We start from the raw sequence: 26,549 nt of genomic DNA on the forward strand, positions 1-26,549 counted from the left end.
CCGCAGAGGTTAAATTCAACCCTATTAAAAACACCTGATCTAATTAATCAAGTCTTTCAGGCTTATTTGAAAACTACATGGTATGTGTGTTCAAGCAGTGCTGGAACAAAACTGTGCAGGACTCCAGGAATTGGGTTTGACACCCCTGTCTGAGATACAGTATAGACCTATATATATCAGAGGTTCTCAGCTCTGGCCCTCGAGATCCACTTTGGTTTAGCTCCAACCTTGACCAATCTCTGTAACTTTCTTTGATTAGCTTATTCTGGTATGTTTAAGCTTAACTCTGCGGGAAAGTGGACCCCAAGGGCACATATAAACACACATCAGGGTTAATATTGTTAACTTCAACTATTAAATTATTTTGTATTATAAATTGTAATATAAAATATAAATATTAGATTAAAATAATCTCAAATGAAAATAAAAATATAAAAATAAAAGCTAATTCAAAATATGAATTAGCCCTAACCTTATAGTGGCCAATAACAAATAAGGATTACCAATGACTCATGAGCACATCCTTAAATAATAAAAGATAAAGAGCTATTCTACTCTTTTCTGACCCAGTTTAACCACTGAAACAAAAATACAATATTAATGGCTCCATCCTGAATTTTAAAAGAGAAAGAATAAAGAGATGGAAGGCCTGTAAGATCAAAGACATCTTTTCTTCTTGTTGTAAGCCTCATCTGTTCGCTGTGAAACCACAACAGTAAATCCCACCAGCTGAACTAAAAGCTTATAAGGTTTAATTAAGTAAGTGGTCCACCGCTCCATACGAGCCGAACTAATCCAGCACAGCTCACAGGTCCTCCAGTGAAATCTGCTCAGAGCTTGAAGACAGGTTGCTGCTATTCTCTGAACTGTATGGAGATTTAGAAAGGCATAGAAACACACTGTGAATCAAACTACATATGTTTATGGTTTATACTGACCAGAAACAGGTACTTTGACTCATTTTGCTAATATATTTTTCTAAATATGAAACTTTCTAACTTCTTAAAATGATAAAATATATAGTTGTACTACAATGGCATGTTAAAATATATATCAGATCTGTGGCTCTGGGTGTGAACTCACTCTGCAGTTGACAGACACTGTGATGTATAGTGGCCTGAACTCACTTCTGATCTGTTTACAGATGGGTATTAGAGGTCTAAAAGTGCTAATTGCATCAGGCAGCAACATTGGCAGGACTGGAGCCGTGGTCACACAAGAAGGAGAAACACAACAGATCTTCTCAGACGCTGCCTGCCACTGAGCCATGTTCAGCAAGCTGAAGAAGATCCTCTGGGGTCCAAGTGTGGGTCCCACCCCGGCCTCCGCCTCTAGGTCGGCCCCTGCACCAACCCCTGCTCCGGCCCCTGCCAAGGTAGGTACTAATGCACTTTATGAAGATTTCTGCTTTTTATCTCATGGAAAGGTAACCGATTAAAAATGTTTTGCTAATACTATATAAAATGTTGTTAACATTTCAGCTATCATTTTAAATATGGGATTAAAAATTTTGCTTAAAAATAATGATAAATGCTTCATATTATTTATTATATGAATAAATGTTTCATACAACATAGTGTAGTATGTTTAATGTGTATATAGTTTTAGATACACAATGTGTATGTGTATATAGTATATAATAAATAGTACTTAATATTCTAAATAATATGAAACATTTATCATTATTTTGTCTGTTATTTTAGTATCATTGACATACTATTATAGTTTTATTTAAAACTATTTATTTTTTTTAACATTTTTTTTTCAGTTTTCGTTTTTTTTTTTATTTGGTAATGTTTTTTTTTATTATTTATTGTTTTTTTATGTTAATAAAGTCTACAATATATATATTTTTTATTTCAGTTTTAGTTTTAGTTATTTTTGTACAGTTAAACTAATAGAAAATGAGAAAGAATGAGCAGAATTTTTTTTTTTATAGCTGAAGTTTTTTTTTACAGTAAAAGGTTAGTGAAAAGGTTCATAAAATGTGTAAATTAGGATTTTGCCCAAAAGTATATAAAAATCACAATAATAATTACAATAATTCCTATTAGTATAGAATTACTTTATTACTAATATACATACTGTATATATTAGTGTATATATGTGTGTGTGTACATGTGTGTGTGTGTGTATGTATACATATATAAATATATATATATATATATATATATATATATATATATATATATATATATATATATATATACTTTATATATAAAGTAATTATTGTAATCATTATTGAAAATTCTATATATTTTGCTTCACTTTATAAACATTTTTGGTATTGTTTTCATCTCAAAAACCATGTGAAGAATATAAAAATGTAAAAGTTATAACTTAAAGACTGAAATAGACAACTTAGCTCAGCAATCTATAAATAATAGAAGCCACCGTGCGTCATCTATGAGAATGTTTTTCTAACTGCAAAAGCGCTCTGGGATAATGATTAATCTCTGCACCCGGCAGGAAGAAAAACCTGCAGACAAGGAAAATGAAGGCAAGAAAGATGATGAAGCCCCTGGTAAGTCATCTGTTATCATTGTAATTATCCACTAAATGATCTCATCATTCATTGCGTAAGCACCTGCGGAAGATATTTTCCAGATGAGAGGCATTTGAAATAATTCTTACAGTCTGTCACAGGTTGCTTGCAGTAGTGTTTGTTATGGGTTCAGTAGCATGTGTGGTGGTCAGTGAGCTGCTGCAGTGGTCACTCGTCCATCTGTTCCCCCGAATCTTTCTTCAGTTGTTTCAAAAGTTTTAAATATCTTTTTCTTCACAGCCTCAGCACCGGTTTCAGCACCAGCTCCAGAACCAGCAGCACCAGCCACAAAACCAGAACCAGCGGCCCCGTCTGCAGCACAAGAACCGGCCCCCAAACCAGAGGAGAAACCTGCAGACCCAGCCAATGGCCAGCCACCTACCGAAGGGTAAACTAAATACCAAAAGCATCCTAACCTGACAGATCATGTTGCAGTTTTGGTGTGAACTTTTTTTAGATGTATGACAGCAAACGAATAAACAGGGTTGATTCTAATTTCACGATAACTTTAAATCGTTGTTCGTGCTATGACAAAGTCTTGATGTCCTGAGTGCAGGACAGTCATACCTCTATTGGCCTCGCTCCTGGCCTGCATTGTATGTGGTTTATGTCTAAATTGTATTACTGTTTTATTATTTAGCACCCCATGTTCACACAGAGCATCGTACCCCTCTTACGACGCTCTTAAGATGCTTTAATTAATCAAGGCTACTCATCTAGACTCTCATTGTCTTGGAAAGGACTCACAGTAAGAGACAGAACAGCATGTGAGACCTGAAGATTATGAGACAGGAGCTGAGAGGAGATTACAAGATTTACAGTGCATTTGATATAAGAAGATCTCAAGAGCTGCTTACGTTTAGAAAACAAAAATAAAGCTGACACCAAAAGTGAAGAAGAATGCCACAATGGTTTAATGATGGATATGATCCTCAAAATATATCCACATTCACTGGAGCAGAATCTAATTGAGGATGATGATGTGTATGTTTTTTTTTTTTGTTTGTTTGTTTGTTTGTTTTTTGATAAGACAAACCTTCTGTTTGTTTGAAAGACATTACAATAATGGAAAGATTTGCGAAGGCTACTAATAAATAATGACACTCATCATAAAGAGAGGCACTGGGTCTTCACTTACACTTGTAATGTGCCATCATGACCAGCAGAGGTCAGCATATATAAGGACAACTCAGATCAACAGTTTCAGCTCTTGTAAAAGTAGCTAAAGGACAAATAAGGTAAACTCTCTCAGCATTTGCGTCATACTGCCAGTCATCACAAGTAATTTAAACAAATTTTTTTGTATGAACCAACAAAAAAAGTCCAGTGAATAGCCTACTTTCAGCAGAGTAAAAATACCTACTTAAAGCTGCAGTAGGTAACTTTTGTAAAAATATATTTTTTACATATTTGTTAAACCTGTCATTATGTCCTGACAGTAGAATATGAGACAGATAATCTGTGAAAAAATCAAGCTCCTCTGGCTCCTCCCAGTGTCCTATTACTATTTGCAGAAATACATTGCTCCCGTTAAGAAACAGCCAATCAGAGCTGTGGTGCGTAACTTTGTTTGTGTTCAAAATGTAGAAAAATGTATATAATAAGCGAGTACACCATGAATCCATTTCCAAACCGTGTTTTTAGCTTGTCCTGAATCACTAGGGTGCACCTATAATAAGTGTTTATATTCGGACTATTTTAGATTGCTTCGGGGGTACCGCGGCGGAGTAACCCAGTACCTTTGTGATTCTTCATAGACATAAACAGAGAGAAGTAGTTCCGGCTACAATGTTCTTCCGCAAGACGCAAGCAGTTCTGTTTATTAACCGATAGAGCGTCAAAAGTTCCCTACCGCAGATTTAAAAGCATATACGTGGTAGAATGAAATTACTGTGATTTAAATGTCTCATTATATGCGCAAGGGTGCTAAAATGAGAGTTTCTGGAAGCTGCGCAAGGGTGCTAAAATGAGAGTTTCTGGAAGCTGAGGATTTCAAATGTCATTTTATTGTGATATTATTATATATGTTTAATTTATTGATTTCGCCTTGTGTTATTCTCTTTCTGATTGTTATAGTGAGGAGGCCCCTTCCCCTGAGTCCCGGCCCATTGTGATAAGCAAGCATTTTGATGCTCATCTCATTGAGATTGTTCAGCAGTACCGGCAACGGACTGAACAGTGTAAAGAAAAGGTCATTGACCCCTACGCATCCTCTCCAGAGTTCAGTCCTCCTGTCAGTGAGTACAAATCAATCCAATTAATGATTAAGGACAGCTGAAATAATAATAGTAGTAGCCGCACGACATGACGAGACAGTCTCAAGTAAGAGGTGACTTAAAAAGTGTTTTGTGTTTGTTCCAGCACCCGTCTTCAGAAAAGAAGACTACTTGAAGTTGGTGGAGGAGAGGAAGCGAAAAGAAGAGGAGGACAGGAAAAGAAAAGAGGAGGAGGAGAGGAAAAAGAAAGAAGAGGCAGAGAGAAAAAAGAAAGAGGAGGAGGAGAAGAAGAAGAAAGAAGAAGAGGAGAAGAAAAAAGACAAGCCTGAGGAAAAAAGGGAGGAGAAAAAAGATCACAAGGCAGCCAAAGAGTTGTCCATCTGCCCAGAAATGAAATGCACCTGTGTAGATTTTCTGCTGAAGCCCTTCGAGAACAGAGTGGACAAAAGTCTGGGCATCTCCATCGATCCTTTCACAGGTTACATGCTAATATGAATTAACATCTGAATATGCAGGCATAAAATTACCACTTTTCTACGTTTTCTTCTTCTCTTTTCTTGTGCTTTTCACCAGACCGCAAGTACATTGCTTGGCTAAGCTTGGTGACCATTGCCTTCAACTATAACCTGTGGTTTATACCAGTCCGAATGGCCTTCCCATATCACGACCCAGCGGTCGTTCCATTGTGGTTCACCTTGGACATCATTGCTGACATCGTCTATGTCATCGACATAATTGTTTTCCAGCCACGACTGCAGTTCTGTAAAGGGGGAGACATCATTGTAAGAAGAAAAAAAAAGAACAAAGTTGATTGATAGTTTAATTTAGTTATATTACTAAATACTATTAATAAGTACTTCTAATTTTCATCTATTTCTTTCAGTATGACAGAGTTGTGATTAAACAGAAATATCGAGGATCATCAAAGTTTCAGGTACTGTGGATATTTCAGCTGACTTTCAATATCCAAAAAGCATTTTTTTTCTCCTAATCGAAAGCCATGGAATATTTCCTGTGCTTTCAGAATGATATCCTATCTGTTCTGCCTTCGGACCTGTTATATTTCCTGTTTGGATTCAAGTCCGTTTTCAGGATCAATCGTTTGATGAAGGTAATGAACACTGCAGTTTCACGTTTGGCAGGGGTCGTGATTGGCTATGAGATGCATAATCAATCATGATCTGATTTTATTTTCCCTAACCTTGTCTTGTTTATGTTTGCTCCTGTCTGAAGTCTGAAGCGTTTTTTGAGTTCAGTGACCGTCTTGAAGGAATCATGACCAAAGCGTACATCTGGAGGTATGTAACAAAATCTTATGAATTGACCTGGCTAACGTGGTTCTATCAGGGATGAGCAAAATTTATGAATTGACAACCTTTCAATTCATCAGTTGGAATTTGAATGTTGTTTGGCTTCATTTTGAAGACTTTGGGCAAATTTCTTTTGAACTTGAAATTTTTTTTACTTGATAGCTTTGTAATACTGCATGCTTTAATTCAAATTCAGCATCCTGTTTGCTACCTCAATGAAATCAAGAATTCAAGATTTCAAAGACAAGATTAAAAGTTTGATGGTCTCTATTTGGGAGCGGACCTTTGTTATAAATCATCGTAACCATAAATCTCTCTCTTTTATTTTTTTAAAGAGTAATTCGTACTATTGGTTACCTGATGTTTATTCTTCATCTCAACGCATGTCTTTACTACGTGGCATCTGAGTACCAGGGGATCGGCAAAACCAAATGGGTCTACAGCGGACAAGGCAGTGCGTATGTAATTCCATCTACACTTCAGATTCATTTAGATTTGATTATTTTTGTAAAGATGAAGTATACCATTTCCGCACAATTGGCCAAGTTGATATGTCATATAATTTTTTTCCCATTCACAATTCAAGTTTTTAACAAAAAAAGCTAAATTAGTTTGCAGTAATTGAAGGTTGTGGGATTTTTTTTTTTTTTTCACATTCTCATAGCTACCTGAGGTGTTTCTTCTATGCAGAGAAATCCCTCCTGATGATCGCAGAACTTCCTTTCCCCGAGACCATGTTCGGTCAGATCTTTCAGATGACCAACTATTTTTTTGGTGCCCTATTTTTGTCCATCATTCTTGGCCAGGTAGACGTTTTGTCACCAAAGTTTTTGTCTCTAAAGCTTATGCTCCTGAAGCGCTTGGTGTTTTTTTGGCTCAGTTTTTTTTTTTTTTTTTTCACTTGGGTTTCTTGCTTGGCCTTGGCTTTGCTCAGTGGTTCGATGTCTGCAGTTTTGATGCTATAATATGCTTGAATCTTTAATAAGGACTCGTACTGTATATGACTGCAAGATTTTTTTATATTTTACATGCTAAATTTTACTGTCTCTTTCTCTTTCCCAGGTATTTGCGCAGTTACTATTTTGCCGTGCGGACTCTGATCAACATTGGTGGTCTCCCTGAGCCTCACACAGTTTTTGAAATCACCTTTCAGTTAGCAAACTTTTTTGTTGGTGTCTTTGTCTTCTCAAGTTTGATTGGACAGGTACACGATCTGATGATGTAAACATCATGAGCTCCACCCCTAATCCCAGGCAGCCAATCGTATCATAGTCCGCATCCAGTTCTGTCAGGAACCATGCAGATTTATTGTTATGGCGCTCCTATTGTTTAAGTATATAGGATGTGCCACTGCCTTACCAGATGTTACAGATGATATTGAGATAATTAATTATTATTTTTATTTTCATTTATTTAGCCTGTATTGGAAATATTATTATGTAGGCTCATTTATTCTATTTTTACATTTAAATTACCTTTACTGTCATCTAACGCTTGCTTATAGTTATAGTATCTTTAATTTAGTGTTGTTTTTAGTTTTTAATTTATTCATAAAAGTAGTATTGTAATATCATCCATTTGTCAGTTATCAACCATAGCATAAAATAATTATTGGTTTATCAGTATTGGACATAATTTTGATATTGGTGCAAAAAAACAAACAGCAGTAACACTAGTAAATTTACAACAATGTTAAATGTAATCTTTAATAAATCCCAAAATAAATATACATTTTTCTTGCTGTACATTAAACTGATTTATTTGAGTTTTCAGTGTTTTATTTTGAATTTATTTAGACAAAGTAGTATATGATTTTTCAGTTATTGGCCACAACATGAAAATTATTATCGATTTAGCAATATTGGCCTTAATTTTAATAATGGTGCAATAATAATAATAATAATTCTAATAATAATAATAATAAAAAAAAATATTACAAATGCTAAATGGAATCTTTAATGAATATCAAAATAAATATACATTTTCTTGCTGTACAATATAATATTGTGATGCCTAAATTCACTTGTATCATTTAAGTTGTTATTATGTCATTTAAAAAGTACAGAATGTTATAGTATAGTATAGTGTATCAGTATAGAATCAGCCATCTATCATTTATTGGTTTTAACATGAAAATATGAATAGATAATTAATCTTTGATGTTACAGATGAGAGATGTCATTGGAGCAGCTACTGCCAGCCAGACCTACTTCCGTGCATCCATGGATTTATGTGTGGAATACATGGTCTCCAACCACATCCCCAAGCTGGTTCAAACCAGAGTGCGCACCTGGTACAACTACACATGGGACTCCCAGGGCATGCTGGGTAAAATCTAAGTTTACATATAAAAAAGATTGGAAATGAATAGCAGGGTCCTGCTGATTAAAGTTTGGCTTCTCCTCAGACGAGTCCGAGCTACTGGAACAGATGCCTTTGGTGATGAGAACAGCCATCGCTGTGGACATCAACCTTGCAACTTTCCAAAAAATTGACCTCTTTAAGGTGGGCTTGATTTTAGGAAGGAAACAGACTGTAATGAGCTGCACATGGTCAGTTGGTTGATGCTTCTGTTTTTTTTTCATCGCAGGGCTGTGACAACCAGATGCTTGTGGACATGTTATTGAGGCTAAAGTCCATTGTGTATTTGCCTGGAGACTTTGTGTGCAAGAAGGTGAGTTATATTGCTTTTTATTTATAGACACCAAGCACATCACATCTTCACTCACCTGTTTTTTCCACAGGGTGACATCGGAAAAGAAATGTACATCATTAAGGCCGGAGCGGTGCAGGTCATCGGTGGGCCGGACAATAAGATTGTGTTTGTGACTTTGAAGGCAGGCTGTGTGTTTGGAGAGATCAGGTGAGCTATCGAAACGAGAAGCTGCCTTTATAGCAACACGTCATGAATGTGACATTTCCGCTTTTGTGTTTATAATCGCCCCAGTTTGCTACAGTCTTCAGCCAATGGAGGAAACAGAAGAACTGCGAATGTAGCTGCTCATGGATTCGCCAACCTCTTCGTACTGGATAAGAAAGATCTCAATGACATCCTGATTCACTACCCAGAGTCCCAGAAGGTGCTGGCCAGGAAGGGACGGTGAGTCAGAGGTTCACGGTCGTGCAACATACGCTGTTTCTTTAAAAAAATAGATTTTAAATGCAGCAGCTACGATAAAAGATGATTCATTCCATGTTCAGGAAACTGATGAAGGCCAAAGGCAAAACTGCTCCTGTCAAAGACGAAGGAGAAAAGAAGAAGGGATTGGCAATGTTCGGGCAAAAACCACCCACTCCGAAAATGTTACGTGCTTTTGGAGGCTTTGGGAAAGGAGGATTACTGGATAAACTCAGGGTGTGTAATGATCTGATGAGTGGTATAATGGTTCAAACACACATATGCAATGCACTGTATGTCTGGAAGTGGATTTGACAAAGATAAAAACACCGTCAACTATTAGTTTTTATACAAATAGTTGAGATCTGAAATAATAACATTTCTCTTTTCTTGCAGGCTCAAGCAGCAGAAAAAAATAATTGAAAAACTACATCCGCCCATTCATCCATCATTTATACCATCCATTAAACATTCCATTATCCCTCCCTCCATTCATCTGTCCATTTTTACCATCCATCCTTGCATCTATCCATCCATTTGTAAATTAAGTAAAATATTGAATATATACAGTTTGATTGTTGTCTTTACTAATTGCATCTCAATAACATTGCAAAAAATTTAAACAATGCCACTTTTCACTGTTTTATTTACTGTATGTGAAACAAGGCATGCTACAAGCATACAGATGCAAGACTTATCAGTAAAACATATCATACACTGCTAAGCTGACACATCATATGATGATACTGTATCTGATAAAAATAGCTTTATTTAAACTACATTTAAGATGATGTAATATATTCCTCTCAGCGCTAATTAAGCACAATTACAGACATTCTGATTAAAGTGTAAAACAATATTTTTCTGCATCTTAAAACAGTTAATACTGATCCAAAAAGCTGATTATCTTGGCATATTATTATTATTATTAATGTAGTTATGCATAGTGCATTCAGGCACATAACAGGATGACTGGCCTGTCCAGACGTCAGTATCTATGGCTTTCATCTGTACAGATTGAGATCTGAGCACCATTCCTCAGTGGCTTTAGCTTTTTGTGCATTGTAGTCATACAGGAAGTATGGGAACTGCAACTTAAACAATCAGGCACATTAATGTGATCAATATGATATTATGCATTAGATATATGAAGAAAATGACTTTGTGAGGCACTGATTAAAAAATCTTATACATATATAAGATATAAAGAAAGATAATGACATGTAAAAAATGTATGAGATAATAATGATTAAAAAAAAATTGTAAGGAGTTAGTGGGAATGACATTGGAGATAAAAACAAAAAAAGCCTTCACACCACTGCTGTACTCTGTTGACATAACTTGAACACTTACACTGTTAGTACTGTTTTTTTCAGTAATCATTTAGAATAGTATAATTGAGTCCAAACAAGCTCTATAATAGACCACTGCAAGATCATTTGGCAGAAAAAAAAAATGATTTAAAAAGTAAACAAATTTATAACTGACATTTTAAACCAAATGTAACTAGTGATATTTCTCTTCAAGAAAGGTAGCAGGTTGGTGATGTCCAGTTGTGGAGTTGTATGTGGTATGAAGGAAGTTAGCAGGTCCTTCATTTCTGTGTTGGCCCATTTGGAGAGTCCACTGGAGTGTTTGATTTAGGAGGCGAGAGCTTCATCATGCTAAAGAAGGTGACGACCTGACCAGGAACCTCCGCCAGAACACACTTAGCGAGCTCCTCTTTAGGACACTACAGAGAGAGAGAAAATGAAATTCATTGTATTTCTGACTTTGAGCAGCAGAAGAAGATCAGAGATGGTGAGAGGGGTTAAGTTTCATAGTGTTAGTTACAAGACAACATAAACCGTATTCTGCGCTCATGTTATGTTAGGTCAGCTACAGATTAGCTACTGAAAATCATTCACGTTTCTGTCAGAATATCATTTTATTAAATGGGGGGTGAAATGCTATTTCATGCATACTGAGTTTTTCACACTTTTAAAGAGTTGGATTCCCATGCTAAACATGGACAAAGTTTCAAAAATTAAGTTGTACGTTTGAAGGAGTATTTCTGTTCAAAAAATACTCCTTCCGGTTTGTCACAAGTTTCGGAAAGTTTTTTTCGAGTATGGCTCTGTGTGACGTTAGATGGAGCGGAATTTCCTTATATGGGTCCTGAGGGCACGTCTGCCGGAAGAGCACACGCTCCCGTATAGCAGAGCACTGAGAGCACAACAGACTTCACTGATCAGAGCGAGAGCGAGAGCGTCGCGAAATGTCACAAAAGGAGTGTGTTTTTGGTTGCCAGGGCAAGACAACCCTGCACAGATTACCAAAGAAAAAACAGCATTAAGGGACCAGTGGATGGAGTTTACTTTTACAGAGCATCAACGGAGTTGTGCAAGTGTTTGTGTTTGTTCCCTGCATTTCGAAGATGCTTGTTTTACAAACAATGCCCAGTTTGACGACGGATTTGCGTATTGTTTATTTCTTAAGGATGATGCAATCCCAACGAAAAGGGGTCACGATCGTGTGTTGGAACCGCAGGCGGTGAGTAAAACTGCTTAAAATATTTCTGCCTCCTTGTTAGTGTGTCCGCCTCCCATGCCGGAGACCCGGGTTCGAGCCCCGCCATGGTTTGTTTTGGATGATGTTGTTTCCCTCACGGTCACAGCTTCCAAACGCTCTCAACGCAAAAGCCTTCTGGCGCTCGTGATTCTTTAGCTCCGCCCACACGTCACGCCTCCAGTCGGGTGTGTTTTTCCGGGAAAAATCGGTACAGACTATCTTTCTCTAATGAATATAATAAAAATAAAGACTTTTTGGAGTTATGAAGGATGCAGTACTACTCTATAGGCACTCAGGATTAACAGGATATTGAGTGAAAACGAGCATTTCACCCCCCCTTTAACATTTGGACTACTTATATGATTAGAATGTTATCCCAGTTTTAAAATAAAGCACAGCAATGATATTTGAGAGTGTATTTTGCCTTTTCAGGAAAAGTATCGAAAAAGTATCGAAATCGCAATTCTTGACTAGGTATCGGTATTGAAACAATAATTTTGGTATTGTGACAACACTATTGTCCTGCATCTTCAATAAATAAGCTACAGGTAGTCCAAAATGCAGCAGCTAGAGTCCTTACCAGGTCAAGAAAATATGATTATATTACCCCAGTTTTACAATCTCTGCACTGGCTACCTATTGAGTTCCATATCAGTTACAAATGATCATTATTTACCTATAAGGCCCTAAATGGTTTAGCTCCAGCGTACCTAACTAGCCTTCTACCACGTTACAACCCATCACGCACCCTAAAGTCACAAAACGCTGGACTTTTGGTAGTTCCTAGGATAGCAAAGTCCACTAAAGGAGGTAGAGCTTTCTCACATTTGGCTCCCAAACTCTGGAATAGCCTTCCTGATAATGTTCGGGGTTCAGACACACTCTCTCTGTTTAAATCTAGATTAAAAACGAATCTCTTTGGCCAATCATTCGAATAATGTATCTCTTACATTGTGACTGCACTTGTATCTGATCAAATGCGCATTCTTATTCTTTAGTTAGAAAGTTTTTCACTCACGTTCTGGAACTTTCTGAAGGGCACGAACTGCACAATGTCACGTACAGCCGGTTCTCCTTTGATAGACTTCAGTCGCCCGTCATCTCCATCCAGAATCTCCATGTCTGTAAAGTCGGCTTTGCCTACGCCCACAATGATGATTGACATGGGCAAGCGGGAGGCTGCGACTATGGCTCCACGCGTCTGATCCATATCCGTGATCACTCCGTCCGTGATGATCAGCAGGACATAGTATTGCTGAAACAGATACGGGACAGAGTCAGAGAGAAATCCCGCGTCAGTGCATCATATATCTGGGTTTGAGTTGAACCTCACCGATGCTGTGTTCTGCTGTAAAGCCTGCTGTGCGAAACGAGCCACGTGGTTAATAATAGGAGCGAAGTTCGTAGGGCCGTAAAGTTTGACCTGAGGAAGGCACATCCTGTAGGCCTCCACCACACCTTCAACACCTATGGGAAGAGAAATACAACTTCCTGTTTATACACATCATTTCCTGTCATGCACAGAGGGTTGAAGACAGTTAAAACTGATATTGTTATTGTACCATACCTGCACAGTATGGGTTTGCAGGATTGAAGCTGAGAGGAAACTCATGAGACACCTAAAAAAAATATAAAAGTAATAAACTGAAGCTTCTGGGAGTTTGTCACAGTAACAACAGCACATGTCATTTCATTTACCTGCCAAGTAGGTGGAATCTGAGCGCCAAATCCAAATGCAGGAAACATTTTGTCACTACAGGACATGAAAGAAAGCTTCAGACCAGGTATTTGTATTTATTTATTTTTTTTATACTGTATGTTATGTAAAAATGTTCCTTGTGCCTTTGTACCTGTCATAGTCCTGGACCACAAGGCCAACTGACCAGATTGCTGAGAGATATTCATTCACACCCTGAGGACTGATGTAATGTAAAGAATCAGGTGACTTGGGGTCACCATTTGACCCAGTGAAGTCTATGCCCACCTGGAGGATTTGAAAGATGAGAACCACATGGGTATGACATGAGTAACTTTGCTCCAACATGAAGGAATTTAAATCATAAAGAGGCAATGCATGCAAAATATCTAGTCTCTACAAATCTATTTTTATACATCATAAATAAAATAAAATTTTAATGCATTTATATTAAAACATATTTTTTATTTCAACATGAAGCATCATCGTAATAAATGCAAATATAATTATTTACAAATATGTGTGTCTTTTCATATATTATAAATAATAAGTAAAACAATATTAATATCAAAATATATAACTAAAATAAATAACTTTTCCTATTCCTTTTTATTTATCATTTAGTATTATTAGTGTTTTATAATAAATATTAAATATATATTGTCTTAAAATACATATAGAATATCGCTCCAACATCAAGGACTTGAAGAGATACAGAATATGCAATGTCATGAAATATAATTCTATGCAAATGTTTTTATATATCAATTAATTAATTGTTAACATATGTGTGTGTGTGTGTGTGTGTGTGTGTGTGTGTGTGTTTGTGTGTGTGTGTGTGTGTGTGTGTGTGTGTATAGCTCCAACATTAATACATGGTATTTTCAGAAAATATAATTCTTACCCAATATGTGTTTTAATAATAAAAAATAAAAATAAATACATAATCCATACATAAGTGTATTAATTATATTGTAAATATAACTTTTATTTTAGATTATTGTTGGTTTTATAATAAATTTTGAAAATTATAATAGCTTTTATAATATAAATATAATCAAATATTGCTCCAACATGAAGGAAATTCATTCATAGGCACACTTGCTGTGTCTAATAATTTTAGAATACTTTTTATAATATATATTATGCAGTATATATTGTCATTACACATATATTGAATTTGGAAAACAAATTACATTTAAAAATTAATGCATGGGAAAATAAACACATAGTAACCCACAGATGTTAAGACCCAGGGCAAACGGGGCCAGAGAAGCTGCCTAGCTAAAGTTAGACTTTACAACTGAATGTAGAACTTACAGTGAAATTTATCTGGCAGCCTCCCATGATGTAATCCAGAAAGGTGTATTCCTTCGTAATCTGAGACAGCAAATACAATCAAGTCCAGAAACGTTTGCATTGAAACATGTGTAATGAATTTTGAGAATGTAATCAGAAAGGTGTGTTTATGTGATAGAGTACCTGACAAACTTTCACAACCACTACTCCAGAGTTCTTATAACTTTTCTTCTGTTTCTTCTTACTGTTTATACACTCAAACTCTACCTGCATGACACAAATCAGCATCTTTAGTTCAGAAACATTCACATTCATAAGGTACTGAAATCAAAAGTGTGTTGAGGATCATCTCACCGGAGCGGTGCGAGTGGTCTCTTGCAGACGCTTCATATTGGTCTCAAAAATCCCTATCAAATCATGAGATCCATCGCTGTCATAATCGTAACATTCAACCTAGAGAGGGTTGAAAAATACAGCATGAAGTGATCTGGAGTGAATGAGACTGCAGGGTAAAATAGAGGAGAATTTAGAAAGGTCATGCAAAAAAAAGTACACCAAATGAAGAACCATAGGACAGGTGGTCTATGGGTCTCTTCATTGAAAATTGGTAAGACACCACCAAGACAGCACACCAAACTTGAGAACTCTACATGAGTAGATGAATGAAAGATGCACACCCTGCCATCTCCACAGCACACATTTCATGAGGTTAGATATATGAAGAAACCTGTAGTCAGGGAACATTCTAGCAGCAGTGTGTTCTCTGAATCCTTCACTAGGACAGTGAGTCTTTCTGAGAAAACAGCATCATTTGAAATACTTTTATTAACAGTATTCTTAGTATTAGTAGCAGTATTCTAAGTTACATTATCATTGTAACGCAGAAAAACAAAAAACGGATTGAAGTTAAAATAAAACATTTAAAAATTACAATTAATTACATAAAACGTAAAATTTTCATTTGTACTCCATGTTTTTGTAAAAAAAAAATCGGAATATTTAATTTACAGCAACTCTTGTTAATGTGTAATGCAAAATAAAATAAAAAATTAATTAAGTAAAATATATATTTTTAAATAATTACAATTAATATTAAATACTAAAATTTTAGTTTTTACTCCATGAAATACAGTAATTAACAGTATTCTTAACTTTCTAACTATTTAATATGTAATACTATATATTAAGTAAAAAATCATTTCTATAATTACAAAGTTCAAAGTTACAATTGATTTATTTTTAATTATTCTTATTTTAAAAATATAATTTGATAAATGATTTGTTATTCATTTATTTGATATTTTTATATATTCTATTTTAATAACTCTGTTTTCGCTGTAATATCAGCAAATCTGCATGACCCTTTCACCAGGCTAAAGGGTTCAACACATGAAAATGGTTAACAATTACCTAATTCAGGAAACTATTTTGACAGAATAGCTTCCGTCTACTGATACATGAAGGACAAACCAGCAGCTATTCAGTGACAAACATACATTTACAGATGAAGCAGCCGTTCTAATGAAAAATACCTGCTCTTTTCTTGACAGTGAGATTCCCTTTAAGATGCTTTTGCAAAAAAAATAACAAAGTCATGAACACTTATTGTAAGCCACCAAAACAACCCTCTGTCCACCAAGCCAAAGCCAAGCCAGAGTTTTAGAGCTTCTACAATTACAATTACGGATTGTTAATCCAAGAAGCCAGCCTTTTTATATGACACTTTTACATGGGAACAGAGAGCTTTTTAATGTTATTAAATTAATTTTTATAACAGCCAATTAACACAAACTCTACCTTGATTGGTTTCTCCGTGTCTCCTGCACACAGAGAACGTAGAGGGATTTTAAAAGGCCTCCAGCAAGGGTTCAAGTTATTCTTCACAACCTGGTATGAAAGATAGCCATTAAAGGGATAGTTAACCCAAAAATGTAGATTCTGTTAGACCTTCATTCATCTTTGGAACAAGATCGGAATATTTTTTGATGAAATCAACCATGATGTTATAAAGCTACAAGAACACTTTTTGTGCACAAAGAAAGCAAAAATAATTACTTTATTCAACAATTTTTTCTCTTCCGTCTCAGACTTCACCACGTGTTCACGAGGATACCATGATTCAAGTCATTATTTTTGCTTTCTTTGCGCACAAAAAGTATTCTTGTAGCTTCATAACATTACCGTTGAACTATGGACTTCCGTTGGACTATTTTAACAATGTCCTTACAGCCTACAACACGATGGTGAGTAATTAATGACAGAATTTTCATTTTTGGATAAACTATCCCTTTAACATTCACAATAAACATTAACAACAATCATTGACAGAGTTTACTCCATATATATATGGTAATATGGTAATCAACATGCAAACACACAACACGCACCTCAGTTCTGTGAGCAAGCTGCCAGCCTGTTTCTGTCTGCCTGTAAAATTCCAGGTAGGGGTCTGATTTTCCAAAGAAATCCTGCAAGGAAACCCAAAGTTAGACACTGAATCAGGTTTCCTACACATTTTCAAATTCAAAATTCCATACTTTTCCAGAATCAAATTTCCAAACCTCTCAGTAGATTTTTTTAGAGCCCCCACCGATATATCGTTTTGCCGATATTATCGGTCGAGCCGATATGAGCCTGTCGCATATGTATCGTTATCGGCAAATATTATATTTTTTTATGCACACAAGAAACTTTATTGTGCCTTAAGAAAGTATTCCATACTTTTCCAGACTCAAATTTCCAAAGCTCTCAGTAGATTTTTGTAGAGCCCCACTGATATATTGTTTTGCCGATATTATCAGCCGATATAAGCCTGTCACATATATATCATTATCGGCGAATATTATCTTTTTTTATGCACACAAGAAACTTTATTGTGCCTTGAGAAACTATTCACATGTCCATGGGAATGGTTTTGCATGCTTACACAATTTCTAGCTTTATATAACCCATTTCCTTTGTGCATCACTGCCATCTTGCAATAAATAAAGCAAGAGCATGGACGCACATGAATTTATAGAGATCTACTTGCTCAAAATTGGGCTTTCCTTATAGTAGTAGAAATGGGCTGATGGCACAATAGGAGCCTCATTATGCATTGTCCTATATGCTAAGTGTAATGCTTTCTCATGTGCACATAAAAGTCTGCATATTTTTTATTTTTGCAAAGGTCCTTGAGACTATGTTATATGGTGCTAAGAATATCGTGAAAAGAAATACAAAATACAAAATTAAAAAGTGCACCATGCACCAAGTGCACTAGTCGTGTTTGACAATTACTAAAGAATCACTAAACTGCTGTCACTTCTTGTATGATAAATTTATTTTCATTAAATTCTTACATTTATATTATAAAAAAAAACTAAATGGGGCAAAAGTCCGGAAATGCATATATTTTTCCATTATCTGCTTTCTTTTCCCCATACTTTTTCAGACCTGGAAATCAGCACTTTTTTCAGAAATTACTTTAATCAAATTCCTTAGTACTTTTCCATACTTTTCCCAGTAGGAACCCTGCTGAATGCATTTTAAAGTTTAAAAGTAAAGCAAAATTTACAAAATTACATCTCATGTCTTACCTTATTGTCCAGTTTTCTGGCCTCCATCTCAAAATTGACAACTCTGTTGTCCTTGATTTCCTCTGCACTGATCTGAAGTGAATATAAATGTACAAATGTATTCTGTTATAACACGGCAAAACTGAATCCTTGATTCTAATTAGTTGACAGACATCTTAAATAGAGATATTATAAAGTATATATATATATATAAATATATATACACTGAATTATATATATATATATATATATATATATATATATATATATATATAGTATATAATATATCCACAATAAGCTGTTCTTTATACCACAAAAATATTATTCTCAAGCAACCACATCTAAAGTAAATATAATGTGAAATATCATGGCCATTCACCGTAATCACTCCCTTTCCTGCAGGTTTCTTGTTCTTCAGCTGCAAAGGTCTCGTCAGCTTGCTACTGGAAACAATCTGTTTAGAAAAAAAAACACATCAGACAATGTCATGCAGGAAAAATGAATTCAAAACATGGATGTTTTGGATATGTGGTTGTCTTACCTGACCCAACGAACACTCGAACTCGCCCAGGAAGTCATCATCGCTCAAATCGATGGATTTATTGTCAATATCATAAATGCCAAATCTGAGCTTCTGAACTACCTCAAAGCAGTAATCGACAACAAACTTCTTGGCAAATTTTGGGCATAAGCAGTTCTTAACCCTCTCAGTGCGATCGACCTTTCGAAACAAAACACTTTCAGATTCCTAAACATGCATTTTCATATACATTTAAACAGTATGCACAACCAACAGCAGTTGAACTGACCTCAAACCACTGGTTTCCAGATGTGTTCATGAGCAGGACACACAGCGGGTCAGATTTAGACCCCACATCTTTGTCCAGCAGGTTTTCACAGGAGACTGTCAGCTCCACCTTTGTCACACACGCCGCCGCCATTGGACTGATCTTTTTACATGGAAACATTAAATGGAAACTTGATGAATGTGCCATGAGAACTGAAAACATTTGCAATAACAGCAATTTATATGCCACAAGCTGGTAGACAGTTATAATGGGAACAATCCAGTTGTTTCCGTATTTCTTTTTGTGCTTGATAACATGCGGTCTCTGAAACTACTATTTAAATATGCCAAATTGCAGTATGTACTTATATATAAGACTGATATATTATTGATTTAATTTATTAAGGCAAGTTTTTAGCACCTAGGCATGAACTGTTTGTAAATACTGTGACAAAGTAAGATTTAGTTTCCCACACTACTTATTTGTTCAGTCAACATAACTTGTCACTTGTCAGAAAACATTCTTTCATACCGGTTCTGTAGCTACTGTATAGAATGACAATTTGTATAGTTCACAATCAATAATGGCTTTTTTTAGTGTTTCTGATGATGCTTCATTATGAATGGTAGTTTGTAACTGATGTGAACAAATGCAACCTCATTGTAAAGTGTTATCATTATAATATATCAGTTTATTTAACTGGTTAACCAGTTTTTACTTTGTACTATGCATATAATAAAAATAAAAAAATAATATTTTTAGCGTATAATCTTACTTGAAGTTTGAATTATACAGTAGTGTGATTGATAGGTGTTGTTTTCATGCAGAAGGGTGTGTGTACGCAGAATAAGCTGTAGGCTACAGTCATTTAATCAGAAACGTCAAGCATGAGAGAAGGTGTGTCAGGAATCACTGTGCAATTCTGTGTGGGAGGAAGAATGGAAACTCTTGAATGGAAAACTCGACTGACAGTATTATCAGTTCTGTCATTACTTGTTAGACATTTAATAGGTGGTTATTAAGTGATATGGCATGTATTGAAGTTATTTGCCCATATTGAAAGTAGGGTAGTATCAAATGGTAATAAAACACTATATTTTCCGAAACACTTTGTACTAAATGATCAGCATATTTGTGTACTATGGTATGTACATAAACTCCAAGGTACTTCCCAAAATACTGTACCATGGGGTATGTACTGTAAAAAATTAAATAACTGGCATATATCCAAAATAAATATTGTATTACCCTGGTACATTTTGATGCAGTAACAAACAGTAAATTATAAATAACAAAGTATAATAAGGTGTTATTATTTGCATCGAGCTACGCAAAATCTAAGCAATATATATATATATATATATATATATATATATATACACTTATCTATCAACATTATCCTAATTATATGGTACTTCTTCGTTTGAAACACGGAACACATATGTAAATATGTAACGTTACATGAAACACATGTTTGACACATCTTTACCTTGACGTCATAATCTGCTATGCCGTCATGCTATACTCATATGGCTATGGAAATAATTGTGTTAACTACAGCAACACTGTAACCTAAGGATCTCGATTTAATGGCAATTATGGCATTAAAAACTGTCTGAACATTTTACCTTGAGTAGTCAGTAGTCGGTGTCTGACTGCGTAAATAGTTTCGGTTCAGTCTGGTATATTTTTTACTCTGATTCAGTCTCCTCGATGCTGTGAAGCTTGTTTGTCAAATGTTGTCATAAAGAACAAAAGGAGTCTCCAGAATCTAATGTAAAGCGTGTTTTGATCCGCTCTTGAAAGATTCACTTTCGCGACACCCCTCTGACGATACACAGCGCATGCGCAGTAGATTATGAAACAGGACTTTGAGAACCACAACCGGTGGGAGTGTCTCTACACAGATTATTTGTTTGGCTGTTAAATTGTGTCTGTACATTGTATTTAGAACTTTTAGAAATTATTTGTCAATTTCATTACTTAAATTAGATTATGGTTAATTTAAACTATTTTTAAATGTTTTATGTTTTAATAACCGTACTTGCTTTGTGCCTCTTAAGAAACCAAAATAGACAATGTGCTAAAATGCTATTTGAATATGTGTGTGTGTTTGTATTATTCTATCGAAATGTCTTAAAAGTGAGCATGAAATACAGAGCTAAGATTTAAAAGTAATTCTGTATTACAATTTTTTTTTTAACTCACAGGGATTAATTACTGCACTGTGAAACATTTACTAAGTTACATCTCACAAAATAAAAAGCAACAAACAATAAAACGCCATCAAATGTATTGCTAGCTAAATTTATTCATTCAGAAGCTAAAGATAAACATGAAACTGTGCTATGTGCCAGTTGAAAACCCCCCAGGAAGGATTCAAGAATATATTTGCAACAAACAACATATTATATATATATATCTGTATATACAACACATATCTGTTTTTCCTATATTTAGTATGTTCATATCAATTTTGGAGCTGGTGTGTTTGTTAATTACTCATATAAGCAATCCTTTGATATTAAAGTAAATATATATTTAAAGTAGATAGTCAGACAGCAAATATTTGAAATATTTAATCCAATTGTCCATATAAAATCTTCAAAAAAGCCTAATGAGCAAAGGCAGTGCTGGTCTATTGTTCAATTTTCACAGAAGATACAAAACACACATATATCAAAAACAGACGGCAGCAGTCTATTGTGCCACTAAAATGAATCAGACTTTTCAGTGCACATTTGCCTTAGCCTTAGACTAGCTTATCTGTCATTTTCTGCTTCTGGTTTTCAGTGATGGCGATGCCCATCTCTGAGCTCCGTACATAGTCCTTCTCCATGCGTCTGTCCTCTTTTGCCACCCTCCTACAAAAAGCAGAAGTAACACTGGCAACACACCACACTGACTGGCTCTTTGGCAATTAGGCCTCCGGCGTACACACATGCACACATCACCATCTTTTGCACATCGGACGTCACAGACCATCCACCTTTTCCGATTATTACACGATGTGGCTAGACATTATGTGAAAAAACTGTTAACGGTATAGTCTTTCGTGTTTTGGTTTGCAGTGGACTGTTGTTATTCAGTTTTGTGACAGTATAGGTCTTTAAGAGCCTTGAGTTCTTCAATAAGCATCTTGTTTTGTTTTTCAAGCACGGCAACTCGGTTCTCGAGACATCTGACATATTCTTTTTTCTTCCGTCGACATTCCCGGGCAGCTTCCCTGGAATCAACAATAGAGAAGTTTTGTGAGTGTTAATACTGTAAATCTTACATCAAGAAAACTTGAGCTGTGAAGGAGTGATTTTTTAGTTTCTTGTACACTACAAATGTTTCCATAAGCTTGTTTTTTTTTCCATTCAAAGCATTGTCATGAAACAAAGAAAGCTTTTAGAACATGCTCCACACACTGAGACTTTAACTTTTATGCTCAAGCATGATACAGTGATAGACTACAAGCAAATAATACAAGCCTTTGACTGCATCAGAAGTTGAAAGCAGATGAATGGATGCAACTAAGAAACATGTGAGGCCTTAGGTGGGGAAAGAAGAGGGGAAGATCAAGCAACATGCCAAGATAGATTGAAATAAGCTGTTATAATGATTTCATGCTCTTAGGATACAGAATGCAGTGGTAATTCTAGAATGGAGAAGTGGATCTGAGGATTACCTGTTTTTCATAAGTCGGAGTTCCCTCTTTCGTGATGCTTCCTCGGTCAGCTGCTGAGGGCTGGGCAGAGAACCGGGTGAGCCGTCCATCGCCTGGGAAAGGACAGATACGGGAGAGGAATTCTGATATACAGACATAACTCCAGTAGTGGCTGCAAAAACACAACACGTTCATTTACAGAGATCTTTTCAAAGACATTATTTTACAGAACATTTACTGAGTGATTTCAAAACATCTCAGTCGGTATATATATATCATGGATATATTATTTACCTGATATAAAATGCATTTGGTTTTGAGTCAAGTGCTTCATTGTAGTACTACGGTGATATCTCTTCAGCGCACAGCATAATAAATAATATGTCCACAAAAGGAGTTCAGAGCCGTGCAGACACGTTCATTCGAGCTCTTTTGCAGATAGCCTATAAGTCTTAATATTAACATTATGTTGTATAAACAAAGAAGCTTATTCTACATGATTTTAATCCCATTGATTAAAAACTTTCTATCAAATGCGTCACTCTACTGGTCATCTTCAGCGTGTGCCGCTCAAAACAGAAATGCAGAACATTGATAACTTCTGTTATATAGGCTAACTTTATAATGAGTATAATGAGAATTGTTAGGGTTTCGCTGACGTTTAGTGTTAACTATCTTTTAATTAAAACATGAAAACATTATTTACCCCGTTTGTATCTGCGAGGCATTTGTTACACATTTTCCCTGTTTGTGTTAACATCAGTAATTATGACTGTTGAATGTCTGACTTGACTCAATGTATTTTGCACCGCCCCCAAACATATGATTCAACTATCAGTCAAATATCAGCAAGATTCGAAAATTCCGATTCGAATATGAAAATCCTACAAAAAAATAACTGTTTTCAACCAATTAGCACAAAACTCTGACAATGATCCCAGGTCATCTTTATTGTTGAGCAATATTTAATCAGTGACTCTTAGAGGAAGTGTGATCTTGTGGATATTGTTATGGCTGTTCTGGGCGTTAAAGCGATGCTTTGATAGCAAACAATACATTTCACAAAAATAAGCTTTTTGGTGCCAATATATTGAGTGTTTTATTGCTTACTGCACTAGTAACTAACTAAAAGAAAGAAAGAAAGATTTAACATAATATTACAACAAGAAAAACTCAGTTATTTTTCAGGACATTTACTGAAAATAATTATATTTCCGATAACATGCACTAAAAAAAATCCAGATTTTCAAGGATGAGTGAGAACCCTGCTTCCAATACATGTCAAGTACATGAGGCAGAGATGAAACATCCAGGTGTTTTGGACTAATCCCCAATATGAACATAATATAAAAATAATTCTTTGCTTGTTGCTTTTCTGAAACATAACAACACTGCTGATAAACTATCTGGAAAATTATAATCTGAATTGAAATGAGTTGGCCAGTTGTTAAAATCCACCCCATAACAACACAATTACACACTTTACAAGCAAAGCAGTGGTGACATTTACATGTCACTGTGGTTGAGAGTCAGCAAACATATAATCAGAGAGGTTTATCTGAGATTACATTGATATCTGTCTCAAATTTCAAATAAGAATATATAAAAATGCATATCCATATAATTACATGTATGAATATAATATAAACAGAAATAAAAAATAAATGTTTGATGTCATAAATTCATGATTGTCACCATGTTCCTAAACAGGCCTAAAGATCAAATGAATCAAATCTCTGAAAGGACCAAAGGCAGTGAATTAATTCCCACTGGGTGACCTCTGAGTATGTCACAGTGGTAGATTATACACAGACCTACACGTGGTGTGGTTATAAACTAGATTGCACATAAATAAGAGCTCCAACATATTTGTGCAGGATGAAATGCTCTTATGAAAACAAAGTGATTCAATTTCCCCCAGTAGTTGCAAACTATGTGGTCACAGTTGTTGTAACTATGTTACACAGAAATGAATAATAGTACTTACTTTTTTATCTTTTTGACAAGATAAATAATTTTACAAAGCCTATGAACAATGAAAAAATGGACAGCAGCATTTTTTTTTTTTTACATGTGTCTCTTTGTCTCCATTGAGACTGAAGCGCATTCTAAGAGATGATTAATCTGGTAGTCTTGCTTTTGCAAAAGGAGCTGCCTGTAATCACAGCATGACTCTGAACTGACGTCAATGTACATCTTATTTGCTGTCCAGCATTTACATTTTCCTGCTGGTATCCAATTCCATGAAACAACATGACGTTAGTTGCACTGTGAGTGGGCAGCGCATTCACACGTTTCAGAGAGAGAAAGTGACAGAGGTGCTGAAAGAAACGAGTGAGAGCTGCAGAGGAACTCAACAGGAAGCAAAAAATGTGAACATTTCTTTCTTTCAGCCTGTTGCATGCTGCGGAGATGATTCACCGCAAGAATATAATGAGAGAACAGATTTGGTACAAATTGTATAGATTTTTCTCAGTACAATCTCTGTGTGTCTCTACCAAAACTTCAAAGTTTTGTTTGAGCATTTGAAATGTTGTTTCTCCGTTCATATTCTCTGACAAATCACATTTAAAATTACCCAATCAAATCCACAGGGACAAACAACCAAAATAAATTTCAGTCCTTGAAGCAAATTTCTAATGTTAAACATGCTGAAAACCGCATAAGAACCACAGAAAACAGCGAATGTACCTGATTCTGTTTCATCTCCAGTCACAGCCATCTATAGTGAACTGAAATCTTGTCTGTCTCTCTCTGCAGTCAGCATGCAATGCTGCCCAAACCACAAGCTAAGTGTGCAGTCACTGTCAGGGCCATTGACATCACTATGACATCATAGCCTCCTGATGTCAGTAACGCAGTGACTAGCGGAGCCAGCCCTCCTTTTCCCTACCCCCCTCTGCCGTCATTCACACATCAGACTGTGAGCCGGACCGAAGAAGACAACAGAAGGGAGTTTTTATGCTTATCCTTATATTTACTTTTCAGTTATGAATTCAACAAAATGAATATGCATTATGCATAATGCAACCCTCTACGCACACCTTAGCAATATAATCACCATTGGCTGGTAAATTTTTTACTTTACTCGCCAGACTGATATACTATTTCACACACACACGCACACACACACACATCTATATATATATATATATATATATATATATATATATATATATATATATATATATATATATATATATATATATATATATACTGTATATATGATTACAGTAATCTTTGTAAAATGGCACAGCTTCTTAAATCTTAGCTTCTTGATCAGTCAAATATTATATTATGGCATTATGATAATTAAGCTCTATTGAATTATAAAACTTTAGTGATTAGAACTAAAACTTGGTAACCATTTATGAATGCATATTTGTCATTTTAACAGAACATAAAACTGTTGGTGCTGCTTAAGAAATTGTAGGTGAAACCGAGCTTTATAAATATTATTGGCAAATCAAAAGTGACCAAGAAATGTTCTAATGAGAATCATCGTGTGTTTATTTTTACATCTAGGTGTTTAATCATTTTTATTTAACGTGGATTCAAAAAAAAAAAAAACTTGAGTATTTACATTTATATGGTATTATACAGTATTAAATTAGAGTATAATCCAAATGAATGACTAAAATGGTGACTTCACATCCTTGGCCCTTTTTTTCAGACACAATTTAAGTGCCATTGCTTGAGTGGACAGCATACTGCATTATGGGAGACCCAGGCCAGGAAGGTAAGACTTCATATCTCTGCTGACAGGGGATAAACTGGGCACTGCTGCTCTGGTTGACAGACACTACAGAATAACAAAA

At 35.5% G+C, this 26,549-nt stretch overlaps 3 protein-coding genes across 3 annotated transcripts; 1 reads left to right on the plus strand and 2 right to left on the minus strand.

Annotated features, from left to right (window-relative positions):
• The first annotated feature begins 1,190 nt into the window (after window positions 1-1,190).
• LOC127946401 (cyclic nucleotide-gated cation channel beta-3-like) lies at window positions 1,191-9,754 on the plus strand. The gene is made up of 18 exons (XM_052542953.1): window positions 1,191-1,375; window positions 2,470-2,524; window positions 2,786-2,933; window positions 4,622-4,782; window positions 4,907-5,239; window positions 5,335-5,543; window positions 5,645-5,695; window positions 5,786-5,872; window positions 5,995-6,059; window positions 6,407-6,529; window positions 7,134-7,275; window positions 8,240-8,399; window positions 8,479-8,576; window positions 8,662-8,745; window positions 8,816-8,934; window positions 9,019-9,171; window positions 9,273-9,426; window positions 9,586-9,754. Exons 1-18 carry the CDS (start codon window positions 1,268-1,270, stop codon window positions 9,610-9,612), a joined length of 2,277 nt encoding a protein of 758 aa, XP_052398913.1. The 5' UTR covers window positions 1,191-1,267; the 3' UTR covers window positions 9,613-9,754.
• A 35-nt stretch (window positions 9,755-9,789) lies between these two features.
• Window positions 9,790-20,930, minus strand: LOC127946402 (copine-3-like). The gene is made up of 16 exons (XM_052542954.1): window positions 20,708-20,930; window positions 19,101-19,241; window positions 18,833-19,012; window positions 18,671-18,745; window positions 18,313-18,384; window positions 17,122-17,202; window positions 16,532-16,621; window positions 15,089-15,187; window positions 14,918-15,001; window positions 14,756-14,815; window positions 13,590-13,723; window positions 13,438-13,492; window positions 13,307-13,358; window positions 13,073-13,206; window positions 12,758-12,994; window positions 9,790-10,921 (listed from the first exon to the last, which is right to left on the minus strand). Exons 2-16 carry the CDS (start codon window positions 19,230-19,232, stop codon window positions 10,784-10,786), a joined length of 1,623 nt encoding a protein of 540 aa, XP_052398914.1. The 5' UTR covers window positions 19,233-19,241; window positions 20,708-20,930; the 3' UTR covers window positions 9,790-10,783.
• Window positions 20,931-21,534: 604 nt separating this feature from the next.
• On the minus strand, window positions 21,535-25,570 carry LOC127946403 (cAMP-responsive element modulator-like). Its single transcript, XM_052542955.1, has 3 exons — window positions 25,423-25,570; window positions 22,753-22,844; window positions 21,535-22,305 (listed from the first exon to the last, which is right to left on the minus strand). Exons 1-3 carry the CDS (start codon window positions 25,435-25,437, stop codon window positions 22,161-22,163), a joined length of 252 nt encoding a protein of 83 aa, XP_052398915.1. The 5' UTR covers window positions 25,438-25,570; the 3' UTR covers window positions 21,535-22,160.
• Between the last annotated feature and the right edge of the window lie 979 nt (window positions 25,571-26,549).

This window comes from Carassius gibelio, chromosome A24 (genome assembly GCF_023724105.1).
Source record: "Carassius gibelio isolate Cgi1373 ecotype wild population from Czech Republic chromosome A24, carGib1.2-hapl.c, whole genome shotgun sequence".
NCBI lineage: Eukaryota > Metazoa > Chordata > Actinopteri > Cypriniformes > Cyprinidae > Carassius > Carassius gibelio.